A 14,190-nucleotide genomic window follows, 5' to 3' on the forward strand; every position below is an offset into this window, starting at 1 on the left:
ATTTTATTTTTCCCTCCTTTCCCCTATGATCCTCTTTTATTTCTTAAATCCCACATGAGTGAAATTATATAATTGGCTTTCTCTGATTGACTTATTTAGCTTAGCATAATCCCCTCCAGTTCCATCCATGTTGTTGCAAATGGTAAGATTTCATTTTTTGATGGCTGAGTAATATTCCATTGTGTGTGTGTGTGTGTGTGTGTGTGTGTACCCCATCTTCTTTATCCATTCATCTGTCAATGGACATCTGTACTCTTTCCATATTTTGGCTATTGCAGAAGGACATATGTAGTTTTAAAAGCATATTTAATATCTTAATTTTTGATTTGGAAAATGATTTGATGTCTTGTCATTATAGATGCTACAGGACAGTAATGATATTTATAAATTTATCCAAAAGGGAATATGGTTTTTAAAAGATAAATGGAGGGACTCCTGGTGGCTCAGCGGTTGAGCGTCTGCCTTCTATGATCCTGGGGTCTGGATCAAGTCCTCATCGGGCTCCCCGCAGGGAGCCTGCTTCTCCCTCTGCCTACATCTCTGCCTTTTTCTCTGAGTCTCTTGTGAATTCGTAAATAAAATCTTTAAAAAAAAATGGAGAAACACTGTCTTAATCTAGCACTTCACCTTACAGAAACTGAAACCAGAGAGTAAAAAGGATTTCTGTAGAGCTGCACAGCAAATTGATGATAGAGTTGAAGCTAGACGTAAAGGCTCTCGACTGCCTATTCAGAGTTCTTTTGTTGAGTTTGGTCATCATGGTCTAGGAGACGAAAAGCAGTTATAGGGTCCTCTTTGGATAGGTGGCCAGGCTTTCTTCCAGAGCCTATGAGCTGCCCCATACCCCTCCTGGGCGAAGATCCAGGTGTTTCCAGCATGGCAGTTCACTTCTGCTTGAACATCTCCACCTGTGACTAGAGTGAACTTGCACTTTGATAACCAAGGTTTTTGCCTGAACTTTCCTTCTTCCCCTTCCATAACTTCTAACTTCTCTTCATGCCTCAGTGTCTCAAATGCCACTTCCTCAGGGAAGTCTTTCTTGACTGCCAAGATAGTTTAGGGTCCCTGTGTGCATTCCCATAGCACCTCTTACCTTTAATACCCTTGTCACAATTATAATTTGCGCTGTACTTAATATCTCTCTCCCTGACTGGGCTATATGTTCTGTGACTGTTGAATGTTGTTTATGTTCTGTTGCTCCTGGCCCAAGCATTAGTAAATGCTTGAATGTTTGATTATTTGGATGGATGCTAATGTGTGAAGTGGAAGTGTGTGTGGTTGCTGGGCGGTGCTGCTTCTGATTGCCTGCAGAATCAGAACTGTCCCTTATGGCCAAGGGCATTGAGACTTGAAGAGAAAAAGGAGACTCCTTGTTAGGCTGCTAGTATAGAGACAAGCCAGAGGGTATGGATTGCTTTGCTGGGTTCCCTATAGAAGCCTCCGGATGATGGGGTCAGTAACCTAATCCAACCGAGCATTCATTCCTGGCTTGTCAGAATCAGTCCCAGCAATTTAGGTAGGGGTGGTTGGAGAGAAGCCTCCTTGAGTCATTCTGGGGAAGATACTTCAAGGTCAGGGCTCTCCTTGGCGGGGAGGAAACAGCAACTCGGGTCACCTGCAGCCTGGTCTTCACAGTCGATGGGCACTTGCAGCAGCGGCTGTGAGGTCTGCTGGGGGCTGGCTGGGCGCCAGAGCAGCGCCGCTGTTAGGCGGCAGGTCCTGCCCCTCCGCCGCTTTCCCTCCCCCGCCTCCGTCTCCCTCCCCGCTCGCGCTTGCAGCATCCTCTGCAAGGAGGGGATGTGCTGCGCTCGGACGCGCCGTCCTGGCGGCGCGGCGGCACTCGGGGCGCGCTCGGGACCGCCGGGGTCCGCCGTCTGGCGCTGCGCCACGTGCCTGGATCCGCGCTGATGTCAAGTGGGTGTGGGCGCTCGGGGAAGGCCCAGGCGAGGACGAGGAGGGCGCGCGATGCGCTGCTGACCGGTGGCCGGCCCCGGCTGGAGGAGCGGGCGCATGGAGCGGGGGCGCTGCCCGCCCGGGGACGCACCCCCCGCCGCCCTGGGGGGCTGGCGGGGACCAACGCGGGGGGCCTGCAGGTGTGTCCGCGCGCCACAACTTTCGGGGGGCTGCGGGCTGTGGGGCCGGCAGGGCGCGGGGGGCTGCGCGGGGGGTGCATGGGGGCTGCATGGGAGTGCATGGGGGCTGCATGGGGGGCTGCGTGGGGGCTGCATGGGGGGTGCATGGGGGGTGCTTGGGGGGTGCTTCCGTGCCTGGGCGCTGCTGGCGTGATGGGAGCGGGTTCGTCCCGGCCGGCCCTCCGCGTGGGAGCTGCAGCTCGCCGCGGGAGTTTCGGGGAGAGAATTTCTGGGGCGGGCACCCGGCTGGGGGTTACTCATCGGGAAGGGCATCGAGGGAGCTGCCTTGTTTTGAGAATTGGGTCTCCAAGTACAGCCTCCGTTCATGGTAACAGGATGATTAGCCCTCAGCAGAGAGCTCGGCTTCCTGGCTTCCAGAAATCGGCGGTGGTTGGGGGCACCCATCGGTCGGGGGTGCGGGAGGGGGGAGTGGGCAGAGGCGATTTTTTCCTCCTCCTTTCTAACCGCCCCCCCCCCCCAACTCCCGTTGCTGGGAGCCAGCTAAGGGGGAGGCAAGGGGTCAGCTCCTCAGCGTTTGACAGGTCTGGTTTCAGACACACCTTCCCAGAGGAATGCGGAGGCTTTGTTCCAGGCGCCCGTCCCAGCCCCGAGCCCAGAAGCTTGCGGGCTTGGGGCCGGGGCTCCGGTGCCATTACTCATCTTTTATGGCAACGCCGGCAAGCTCCCGGGTAGGCAAGTTAATTATTAATGTGTCTATGCTGGAAATGAGATTTGGTGGGTTGCAGGTTTTTCTTTCCCTTTTTTGGCATTGGCACTGAGGTTTAAGCCCAAGGAATTGCAGCCAGTTTGCAGAGAAGGATGCTGGTATTTCCCCAGTGATCTACACTTGAGAGGAAGGGATCCCCTTCCCTGCCAGTGGGACAGCACCATCACCCTTCTAGAGCAGAGAGGGAGCAGCTGTTTTTTTTTTTTTCCCCCCTTCCTACTTTGGAACCAGCCTCTACCTTTCCTCCTTTGCTTTCTGAAACCAACCACACGCCCACCCCTTGTCCCAGGGCAGCTTCCTGATGAAGCTTCCAGGCCAGGTGTGTGAGACATGGGTCCTCTGCTGACCACCTGAAGTTTTCTGGAAAGGCCTGCCTTACCCCAGCCCTAGTACCTGAAAATCTGCACTTGCTCAACAAGTGCCTCTGGGTGTCTTTTCAGGCCCCTGATCTGTAGGACTATGGATGGAGGCAAGAGGGTCCACCCGGTGGTCACCTGACCTGTCTCTCCCAGTGCCCTCCGTGCCTACTGGAAGGAGGAGGTCAAGGTGGGGAAGAGCTGAGGGCGGGATGTGGTTCCTCTCTCAAGAGGGTTTCAGTTTCTCTCCTCCTTGGCTAGGGAAAGGTGGATTCTAAGACTGGTTAGTCTCGCAAGGTATTTCGGGTGGGCCCCTATTGAGTGGGAATGGAAGAGCCCAGGCTTAAATCAAGGGCTGTGGATGGGGCTTGGCTTTGGGGGAGGTAGGTTGGAGGGGGCTGGTTGGAGGCAAGCCTGAAGAGATTTTGCCCCATCTGGGGCCTATGGAGAGTTGCCAAACTCAGCCCTCCTGGCAGCATTGTGCTTTAAAGACCTGGGAAACCGTTTTTTTTCTTGTCAGCTGAGGCTGGAGTACTTAGCCTTATAAACTGAGGGGTTGATGGATCTGTAGTTAGTGTGATGAGAAGATAAGCATATCTTGGCAGTTGATGCTCTTAGGAGTGTAAGAGGGGCTGGGCTTTCTGGGGCTAGGTGTAGGGAGGGGGATGGGCTTAGGGGGTTGAAAAGTGAGTAAAGGGAGTGGGTTTATTGGGGGCATGGAGTGCAGGGAAGGAGATCTTAGCTCTGATTGTAGGCTGTGCATTGTGTCAGAGGTTCTCTGAGACAGGCTGCCGGAGTACCCCACATTCCTCTCCTCAATTTTCTGTTCCCTGCTTCAGTGACTTGGCTTGCTGGATTCACCTTCCTTGTGGTTCTGATCTCCAGGGCTGGATTCTTCTTCTTTCTTCTTTCTTCCTTCTTCTTCTTCTTTTTTTTTTTTTCTAAAGATTTTACTTATTTGTCATGAGAGAGACACAGAGAGAGGCAGAGACACAGGCAGAGGGAGAAGCAGGCTCCCTGCAGGGAGCCTGATGTGGGACTCGATCCCAGCACTCCAGGATCACGACCTGAGCCAAAGGCAGACGGTCAACCACTGAGCCACCCAGGTGCCACCGGGGCTGGACTGTTCTGATGGCTGCCCAGGGACACATAGTTCCCATCTCACTCCAGCCTTCCAGGGAGGAAATGAGTGACAGGGCTTGGCTTTAGGGAGGCAGCTGACCCTGGTACCCGGGTTACTGGGGAGTCCATGCCACCTGTCTTCCCACCTAGGGAGGGTGGTTATGTATACCCGGTGGCAGGCTTTCAGACTTCCACCTTCTCCAGCAGGGCCCTGTTGCTGATCTGCTGGCACTCTGCAAGTTGAGGATTTGGAGATAGCCCTGATTAGGAGCAAGTTTTTTCTATTATGGGAAGTGTGCCCATGGCTGCCTTCTAATGTCTGCTCACCTCCTGGCCGATTGGTTGTGGCTGAATATTCATTGATAATGGCCTGGCCACTCCCTGGGGAAACTACTCAAGGTGAGGCTATAAAGAGTAGGTGGGTAGTAGCGTCCCTGGGAGTGTTGTGAGGCAAGTAGGAGGTCAAGGGGTTGTGAGGAAAGTGAGGCAATTATCAGAAAGGCTCTGGGATTGTGGGGTTAGCAGACAGGGTCAGAGGACTGAGCAGGGTTGGTTTGGACTCCCCCCGCCACACACACATGTGTCCTATTCCTGCTGTCTGTGCTGGACACAGGCTGAGGTGAGTCCAGCAGCAGCAGAGGCCTCTGTCCTGGGATCTGACTGCCCCTGCGACCTGGGAAAAGGACCAGTCTGTTTATATATGCCAGCTCCTAGGTTTGTCGTCTTCTTTCCCTCTTAAGGGAGGCACTAGGGTTGATGGTGGCTGTGACTGTGTTCCTCAACACCAGCTGTAGCAGGGAGCCTTTTCCTGGGATGGACAGCAGGATAGAGTACCCAGGCTAAGAGAGAGGTGCCCTGAAGGTTTGTTCTGAATCTGATAATATCAAGACAAAAGACACAATAAAGACCCTGGCAGCCTTTGTGGTCTTGGTTTGCAAAAACACAAAATTCCTCCCTAGGTTTTTTACTGTCTCTGAAGAGAAAAGAGGCCAGTATTTTAGGCCTAGGCCCTGTGGGTATCCAGGAGCAAGGGGAAAGAAAATGAGGGTTAATTGAGGCAGATGGTGTTTGGTTTCCTTGCCTGTTAAAGAGAGGTAAGGATACCTCTGTTCAATACTCCTTGCCCCCCAAGGATAATTGTGAGGATTATGAGATGTTTGTAAAAGGTTTAATATAGTGCTTGTTAATTGGTAGCTATTATTTTTTATTAATTAAAGATAACTGGAGGATCCTTGGAGCAACAGCTGGGAGAGTTTTTTATAGAAAATGTGAATGTCAGAAATGCCATTGTTTTTTTGCTAACTCCAGAGACCATTCATACCTGGGCTCCTACCTAGTGTCAGATGTGAGAACTGCCCTGGAAGAGTTTCTTCTGACCTTCACATCAAACCTCTTTTCTGGCTTCAGATCATTCAAGGAGGCTTTGGAGACCTGTGAATTCCTGACTATAGGCACATAGCACAGTTGAACTAGAAAGGCATGCTGAAACTCTTGCTATACCATCTCTGGTCTAGCCATGATTAATGGAATGTTAGTCCAAAGAGCAACCAGATACCTGGCACTTTTAGCTGTGTAACTCTAGACACATTATCTCTTTGAGCCAATGTCCTATGAGAATAATAAAACCTGCCTCTCATAGTTCTTATGATCAAATGGGATCATGTATGTTAAACTGTGATGTGGCGTGCAAATGGTAATTTACTGTGTATCAGACACTGTTCTAAGTGCTTTCATGTGTTATTTAATTTTTGCAATAATATATGATGCAGTTTTCAATTAGGAATTTAAAAAAATATATTTTATTTATTTATTCATGAGAGACACAGGCAGGGGGAAAGCAGGCTCCTTGCAGGGAGCCCAACACAGGACTGGATCCTGGGTCTTCAGGATCAGGCCCTGGGCTGAAGGTGGTGCTAAATCCCTGAGCCACCTGGGCTGCCTGTCAATTAGGAAGTTGATGAAGAAGTTGAGCTGTTAGGAATTGTAATTATCATTGGCTAACCCACCCCCCTCTGGAAGTCATACATCTGAAGACTTATCTTCCACAGTAAGGAATAACCAAAGTTTCAGCAAATGTTTGCACATTGCTTTTTCCCCATTGATCTATTCTAACATCCTAGGCTAATTCTTGATGTGTTTGCAAAATGAGTATAAAAGAGGTCCTTTTTGGTCAGTTTGTTTTTTTGGTGTCCTTTCTTCTCTGCTCCTCATCCATAGGCTGTATGGGGCTTAGAGACACAGCGCTTTCTTGGCTGTGACTTTTAAATGTCATTGTGTGGGATGATAACCCTCTTGTGCTCACTCACCTAATGGTCCCTTTTAAGAATGAGGTTGCTAGGGCAGCCCTGGTGGCTCAGCGGTTTAGTGCCACCTTCAGCCCAGGGCCTGATCCTGGGGACCTGGGATCGAGTTCCGCATTGGGCTCACTGCATGGAGCCTGCTTCTCCCTCTGCATGTGTCTCTGCCTCTCTCTCTCTCTCAGGAATAAATAAAATATTAAAAAAAAAAAAAAAAGAATGAGGTTGCTAGTGGACCAGTGTTGACATTAGGGTGGTAATGCAAGGTGTATTAAGGGGATTGTACATTAGCATGCCTCAATGCTGGCTGACACTTAGATGCGCACAGTGTTATAGTTTTATCTCCTGATTTGAGTGTAATAAAAACAAACTGAATGTGGAAAAAGAAGGAAAGGGATTGTTGGTTTTTTTAATTTTTTATTTAATTTTTATTTTTTATTTTATTTAATTTTATTTTTTGTTTTTAAAAGATTGTATTTATTTATTAGAGAGAGAGTGAGAATAAGAGAGATCACAAAGGGAGAGGAAGAGGCAGAAGCAGACTCACCGCTGAGCAGGGAGCCTGATGTGGGGCTTGATCCCAGGACCCTGAGATCATGACCTGAATCGATCCCAGGCACCCCGAGGGATTGCTAGTTTGCTTTGACTTTAGGCAAGGGAAATGTTTGGTTTAGAGCCAACTATTAGGCTCCAAGTTTTCAAGTTCCCATCCTTTCTGTTGGTTCTAGTTAGCTGTTTTGCCTCCTTCCCTCTGCTCCAAACTGTATCTGCCAGTGAGTAAAGTCTCAAGTTTTAAATGTGTTAGGAAAAAAAAAAGAAAGGAAGAAAGAAACACCCTCTGAAAATAGGGGCTCACGGCTGGTGGTGTTCCCAGCATGGGTGGTACTCATTAACAGAGACTTATCACAGCCTCAAGATTCATCCTCATTACTTTTGTAGCACATTTATAGGATAAGGAAAAGGCTCCAGCTTTGTGGGTTATTCTCTTTTTATGACAAGAATAACATTTATGAGGGTATGACACAAATAAAGGAATAAAGATCTGGTGAGGAGTGAAAAGTGAAAAACCAACTGATAAGGGTTCCAGGCATGCTCAGGAGGTTTTAGAGCTCTGGTTGGCAGAGGTAGGGTTTTCGTGGCATGGACCTGACCTGGGTGTCCTGGTTCCCACAGCAGCATGGTGATGTTGTCAGAGGAGGTATTGTTATTGTCATTAGGAAAGTAGAGTGACTTGCCTGAGGTCAGATAGCTAGATACTAGATATGTAATGTCGGATACTGGGACCCCCCCCCCCCCCCGACTCCAAGGGACACAGTCTCATTTATCCTTGTAAGAATTTAAAGTTTTTTCCTATTATGTATATATTTTGGAATATTTAGAATATTACAAAGGAAGATTGAAGAAGGGGGTGGGAATGATGATTCAAGCACTGAAGACAGCACTGTTTACATTTCAGTGGATTTCTCAATTTCTTCTTTTTTTTTTTTTTTTTTTTTTTTTTTGAAGAGGGAACATTTGTTTTTATCAGGGAAGTTTTGCTTGTTATCTGTACAGCTCTGGGAATATTCAGTTTCCTGTCTTGGAGCAGGAACTCTGTCTGTAAGAGTGGTTTCCTTACATATTCAAGTCAAGTTCTTTTGTGTGAAACGCTGCTGGGCACTGTGGGGGAGAGGAAGATGAACAGGGTGTTCCTGCCTTCAGAGGGCTTATAATTCAGTAGAGAGGCAGATGTACACCAAACCAGGTAGTCCAGGCCTAATAGTAATAGCAAACAGTGATAACTCCAGCTTTGTTCCAGGTACTCAGACGTTACTCACACTTAATCCCCAAACAGCCTCGTGGAGGAGGTATTACCCATTTTACAACCGTAGAAACTACAAGGTGAAATGGCTTGCCTAAGGTGATAAAACTAATAACCACCAAAGCTGAGATTACAAGACCAAGTGCCCTCTCTCATGAAGAACTGATGTAAAAAGTCCCATGAAGGAGATGCACAGTCTTTCATCCTTTTCTTCTCTCAGATTTTAAGACAGATAATTCCAATTATATTGGATGGTATTCATTACCTTTTCAAAAAGATCCCTGCCCAGATTCTTTTGCTTATTCAGACCATTTGATAATAACTCTCAGAATCTTGGAACTAGAAGGAAATGGAAAGGTAGTCTAGTCCATTCTCTTTAGTTTCTTGTTTTGGAGAAACTGAGTCTCAGAAGGGAAATCACCTGAGCACATATAATAGTGTTTAGTTGATAAACACTCTTAGTATCAATAGTGTAATAATGTTTAGTTTTTCCATCAGTTTCCCAAACCGTGAAAGCGTATCGGATAATATAGGGGTGAGATTTTTTTTAAAGATTTTATTTCCCTATTGGAGAGACAGAGAGTGAGCATGGGGAGGGGGAGAGGTGGAGGGAGAAGCAGACCCCCTGCTGAGAGGGAGCCTGCTACAAGGCTTGATCCCAGAATTGTGACCTGAGGCGAAAGCAGACACTTAACTGACTGAATCACCCAGGTGCCCCCAAGGAGGTGAGTGTTTTTAATTTTAATACCTTTATACATGGGTATATAATTTCTCGTGTGTATTTGAAGAGAAGTATAGCTAGAGCATCAAATTATTTGGCAGCTATTATTGTCTATGTAGTCTATTTAAAGGAAAAAAGTGGAAGTACAGGTTGGACAGGGAAGTGGTAGGAATCATGGAGGTGGTGTGTGGGTGATGTGTGGAGAACATTAAGGAAACCGTGCATATACACCAATTTGCACTCTCCTGGAGGGTTATCTTGCCCTGCTAGCTTTATTAGTTAAGGGGTAGGAAAAGGGAAGACCATCCCCTCATGGAAATATACTACCTGTAAGCATTATACTTGGGCTCAGTGTGCGGATGTTGAGAAAGCTCAGAGAGGTTGATTAACAAACCCAGGTAACACAGGATAGATCAAAGAGTTAGGATTCAGATCCCAGCTTGGGATTCTTCCATTGCCAGCTCCTAGCACCTGTCATATTTTGTAAGGTGAGTGAACCCTGGGCCCGGCCTGCTCCTCTTCTCAGGGGTTCCAACATCTTGTTCAGGTACCAGGCTCAAGCAGAAATGCATGTGGTTGGGTTGCTAGGTTGCTTACTGTTAGTCTGCTAATTTAAAGCTTGATTTTGATAGAATTTCAAAGAGTGTGCCGTATTTATAATATGTGGTATTTATCGAATCTGATTCATGCTGTTAAGTGATAGAACTCTTATCTATCTGCCTTTTGGCTTCTGTTCACATTGTGATGCTGCCATGTGGGTTGTGAGCTCCAGGAAGATATAGACTGTGCCTGTCAGTCTATGCGAAGGGTAATTACCAAATGCTTTTTCTAGCCATCTAGCCATACATTCAGCCATACATTCAGAGTTCAGAGCATTAACTAGTAGATTTTTACCTAGAGTGGAGGTATGGAGATGTAAGTATGGTTCATCTAGCCATACATTCAGAGTTCAGAGCATTAACTAGTAGATTTTTACCTAGAGTGGAGGTATGGAGATGTAAGCATGGCCTGCTTCCAGGTTAGCTGAAGAAATCTGGAGTTGCAGATTATGGAGAGAGGGCCCCTTTAGGATATTTTCACTACCATGGGTGGGGGAAATGTTTAGGCTTTGGGACTTTCCTCAACCAGCTGAGAGGATTCTACTTCTCACATGGAACATGGCCTCTTGCATGAAGTAGGCAGTTATTGCCCATTTGCTGTGTACTAGGTGCTGTGATAGTGGGGTGGGCTGAATGATTCCTCCCACCCCCCCAATTAAGATGTCCATGTTCTAATTCCCAGAACCTGGGAATATGTTACCTTATATGGTAAAAGGGACTTTGCAGGTATAATGAAGTGAAGGATCCTGCAATAAGATGATTCTGGTTTCTCTGGGTTGGCCCAGTGTAATCAGAGGGGTCCTTATAAGAGAGTCAGAGTATGGGCAGCCTGGGTGGGTCAGCGGTTTAGCACTGCCTTCAGCCCAAAGCCTGATCCTGGAGACCCGGGATCAAGTCCCGTGTTGGGCTCCCAGCATGGAGCCTGCTTCTCCCTCTGCCTGTGTCTCAGCCTCTCTCTCTCTCTCTCTCTCTCTCTCTCTGTGTCTCTCATGAGTAAATAACTAAAAAATATATATATATTTTTTAAAAAAGAAGGTCAGAGTGAAAGAAGGAAATATGGATTTAACAGGTTGGAGTGATACACGGCCATGAACCAAGTAATGTGGGTAGCCTTTGGGAACTGAAAAAGGCAATGGATGGATTCTCCCTTGGTAGCCTGCTGACACTGGTTTTTGCCCAATGAAGCTGATTTTGGACTTCTGACCTCCAGAAGTATAAGACCATAAATTTCTTAAGCCATTAAGTTTAAGCCACTAAATTTCCTGTCATTTATTAGAGTTGCAATAGGAAACCCGTACAGATAGGTACTGAAGATTGAAGAACGAATGTAGTCATATTCTCTGCCTTCAAGTGGGGCTCAGTCTAGTGGAGGGGGCAGGCAAGTACACAGATGATTTGGATAATAGTGGTGAGCCTCTGATAGGACTGTAAATCCAGGAATCTATAGGACCTAAGCCAATATGGGCAGATAAGGGAAGACTTATCTGGATAAGCTGAACTCAGGTGCCAGTGATGGAGGGTTGGAATTAGGTCATGAAGTGGGGCAGAGAAGGGCCTTTTTGGAGAGAGAGAAGCATGTTCAAAGTTATTTCAGTAAGATCTGAAAACTAGGTGCAGGCTATTGGCCAGGCCTTGTAAAGCAGAAAGCTGGTTCCATCTAAACTGGTGTGGGCTCTGATAACCCTGTTTCTGGGCCTTGCGTAGTGGAGCGGTAAGATGGAAGTGCTATACCTTCAGGGTCTGTGAACACCCATTAGCTCTTTTTACATGTATTATCCCATTTAATCCTCATAGTAACTGTGCAAAGAGGAGACTGTAATTTCTTCATGTTGCAATGGAGCGAAATGAGACTTAGGTTGGGGGGGGGGCAGAGGGAGAGGAAGAGAGAGAATTCTTTTTTTTTTTTTTTTTTTTTTTTTTAAGAGAGAGAATTCTAAGCAGGCTCCATGTCAGTGGAGACTCTGAGATGGTGACATGAGCTGAAATTAAGAATTGGATGCTTAACAACTGAGCCACCCAGGTGCCCCAGAGACTTAGGATTTAAGTAATGGGCCTAGGGTGACACAGTTTGTAGGTAGCAGGGCTGAGATTCGAATCTTAGGCCTTCAGGTTTCAGAGCCCAAATTCTTAGTATCCTCCTCTGTGATAGAAAGATCACTGGGCCAGAAATCAGAGGACTAGAGTTCTAGTGCTACCTCTGCTGCTTATTAGACTTAGGGCAGGTCAGCCTGTTCCCATCTGCAGAAGGGGACAATAGGCCTGCCTTCTTCAGAGATGTGAGTGTGTAGGAGATTGTCCTTTATGAATATATTCATTTTCACAAATATTCTCATCAGAGTTTCAGACACCCCCAGAGAGGGTCATGTTAGTGAGCCTCATCTTGCAGTATTGGGTCATTCTTAAGGGTCATGCGACAGGTTAGGGAATTTGACCAGAGTAGGTGGTCACTGAGGTGTTCACATGAGGTTAGAATGTTTGTATCCATGAGCAGTGGTGGAGACAGAAAGTGGGCAAAAAATGGTGGGTGGCCTGTCTCAGGTGCCAAGGGTGAGAGAATAAGTCTAGAAGGAAGCAGTGTGCTCTGCATCTTGTTTCCTGCAAATATGCTGATGTTGGAGGCGACTGGGGAAGAAACCTTTCCTGACTTGGAGTTGGGCGGTTAGCTTTTACTCCCAGCCCTACCGCGTACTGTTGCTGAGCAGGGAGCCCAATGCGGGGCTCATCCCTGGCTCCTGGGATCGTGGCCTGAGCCAAAGGTAAATGCTTAACTGACCAAGCCACCAGGTGCCACCAAGGGCTAATGATTCGTACTTGGCAGAGTATGTGAAAGCATCCTGTCCAGTTCCTGGCATTTAGTGGACATTGAGTAAATAGTGGCCATCTCTGAATCTGGCAGTTCAAGGCTTCTCAGGGTTAATCCAATAAATCCCTGTTCTTTGCAGGATTCCACCTTTTCCCCTCGCCTTTCAGACTCACTTAGGCATGTTGTAATTGGATGCGAAGGGAGACTCTGGCCACAGAAGGAGAGCCCTATGAATCTTTGAGAGGGGAAGACCCTTTGAGGGGGGAAGACCTTTCCAGTGGGAAATGGTGACGAGTGGTTTTCAGGTGGCTGCAGTGGGTACGCCGAGCCATTTTGGAAGTGAGAATATGTTTGTCTTGCCAAGTATAAGATTGAATGTCACCGTTTTGCTTTCTGGGAATAATGGCCGTGCAGATGAAGTGGATTTATGGCGCGGAGGCATGTCAGAGAACAGACTTTTTTTTTTTTTTTAATGTCTACATTTTCTGATTATTGAGGTAATGTGCTGATTTTATAATATCTGGAGAATACCGGTAGGGAAAATAAAAACGTTTAGTTCCACACTCAGAGACGATTACTGTTAACATTCTGGTGTATTTCCCACCATTCGTTTTCAAAATGCACATAACCTTTTTTTGTGTGTGTGTAAAATGCACACTTTAATGTTTTATTCACTTAACATTAAATCATGTCACGTGCATTTCCCAGATTATTACCTATTCCTTAAAAACATTTTTATTTGCTACATAATAGTCTGTACTATTATGTATATGTTCCATAATTTACTTAATCATTCCCCATTCAATAGTTGGGCATTTAGATTGTGTCCATCACAATACATAAATGCGTATTTCCCCTAAAATACATAAAAATATTTGAGGGTTTTTTTTTTAATCCACTTTCTTAGATTCTCCAAACTGGAATTCCCAGAATGAAGAATAAGTACATTTCAAAGTGCATTTTGGTGAGGATTATCAGACTGTTCTATTTATCTCATACTAAAAAGCAGGAAAGTCATGGCATGTTAGATGGCTGTGGTCAACCCAGTGAGGTCCATACCCTTGATCATTGTGCAAAGAAGGCTGCCTCCCCGCGGCTCACTTGCTTCCTGGCAGACAGTACAATCAGCCTCTTGTGGCTCCCAGTGAAACTTAAGTAATGGGTCAGCCTTTCCAGTGCTTCCCTTTCTGTCAGGAAGTTCATCTGTGAATCTAACCTAAATCTCAACCGCTGCATTTTAAATCGTCACCCTCTGCTGGCTCCCCTCAGTGGAGCGGAGCAGAGCAGAGCTGTGCACGATCCGCAGGCTGCCCACTCGTGTCTCCCCCACCGCCTGACCGCCGTGGCTCTGCCCACCAGCCTTATGTTACCCTGGAGGAAACTCGAGGGTCTCTGGCTACTGCTGTCTCGACTGGGAGGGCGGCCCTTGCATCGAGTTGCTGCCGATAACGCCAGGTAGGGTTTCCAAACCTGAGCGTGCCCACGCTGTGAGGGCCAGCCTCCTGGCCTCTCCCGTGCCCTCTGCAGAACTTGTGGGGGCAATTAGCATTCAGAGCAGTGCTCCCTTATTGACACTGCAGGTCTATCAGATTCATTCTCTGGGAAAAAAGAAATGTGGCTAGACCGGGGATT

The 14,190-nt window shown here is 47.1% G+C and overlaps 1 protein-coding gene across 14 annotated transcripts in view; it reads left to right on the top strand.

Annotated features, from left to right (window-relative positions):
* Positions 1 to 14,190, top strand: part of PLEKHA7 (pleckstrin homology domain containing A7) — a 220,197-nt gene that overhangs the window by 79,142 nt on the left and 126,865 nt on the right. The window contains exon 1 of one of the 14 annotated variants that reach the window (XM_072793912.1): positions 1,853 to 2,093. The exons of the other annotated variants lie outside the window; for them this stretch is intronic. Coding sequence (XP_072650013.1) covers positions 2,011 to 2,093 — 83 coding nt within the window. The 5' untranslated portion in view covers positions 1,853 to 2,010. Of the gene's footprint in view, positions 1 to 1,852; positions 2,094 to 14,190 lie in introns of those variants that run through there. 14 annotated transcript variants of the gene reach the window in all.

This window comes from Canis lupus, chromosome 23 (assembly GCF_048164855.1).
Source record: "Canis lupus baileyi chromosome 23, mCanLup2.hap1, whole genome shotgun sequence".
Lineage (NCBI taxonomy): Eukaryota > Metazoa > Chordata > Mammalia > Carnivora > Canidae > Canis > Canis lupus.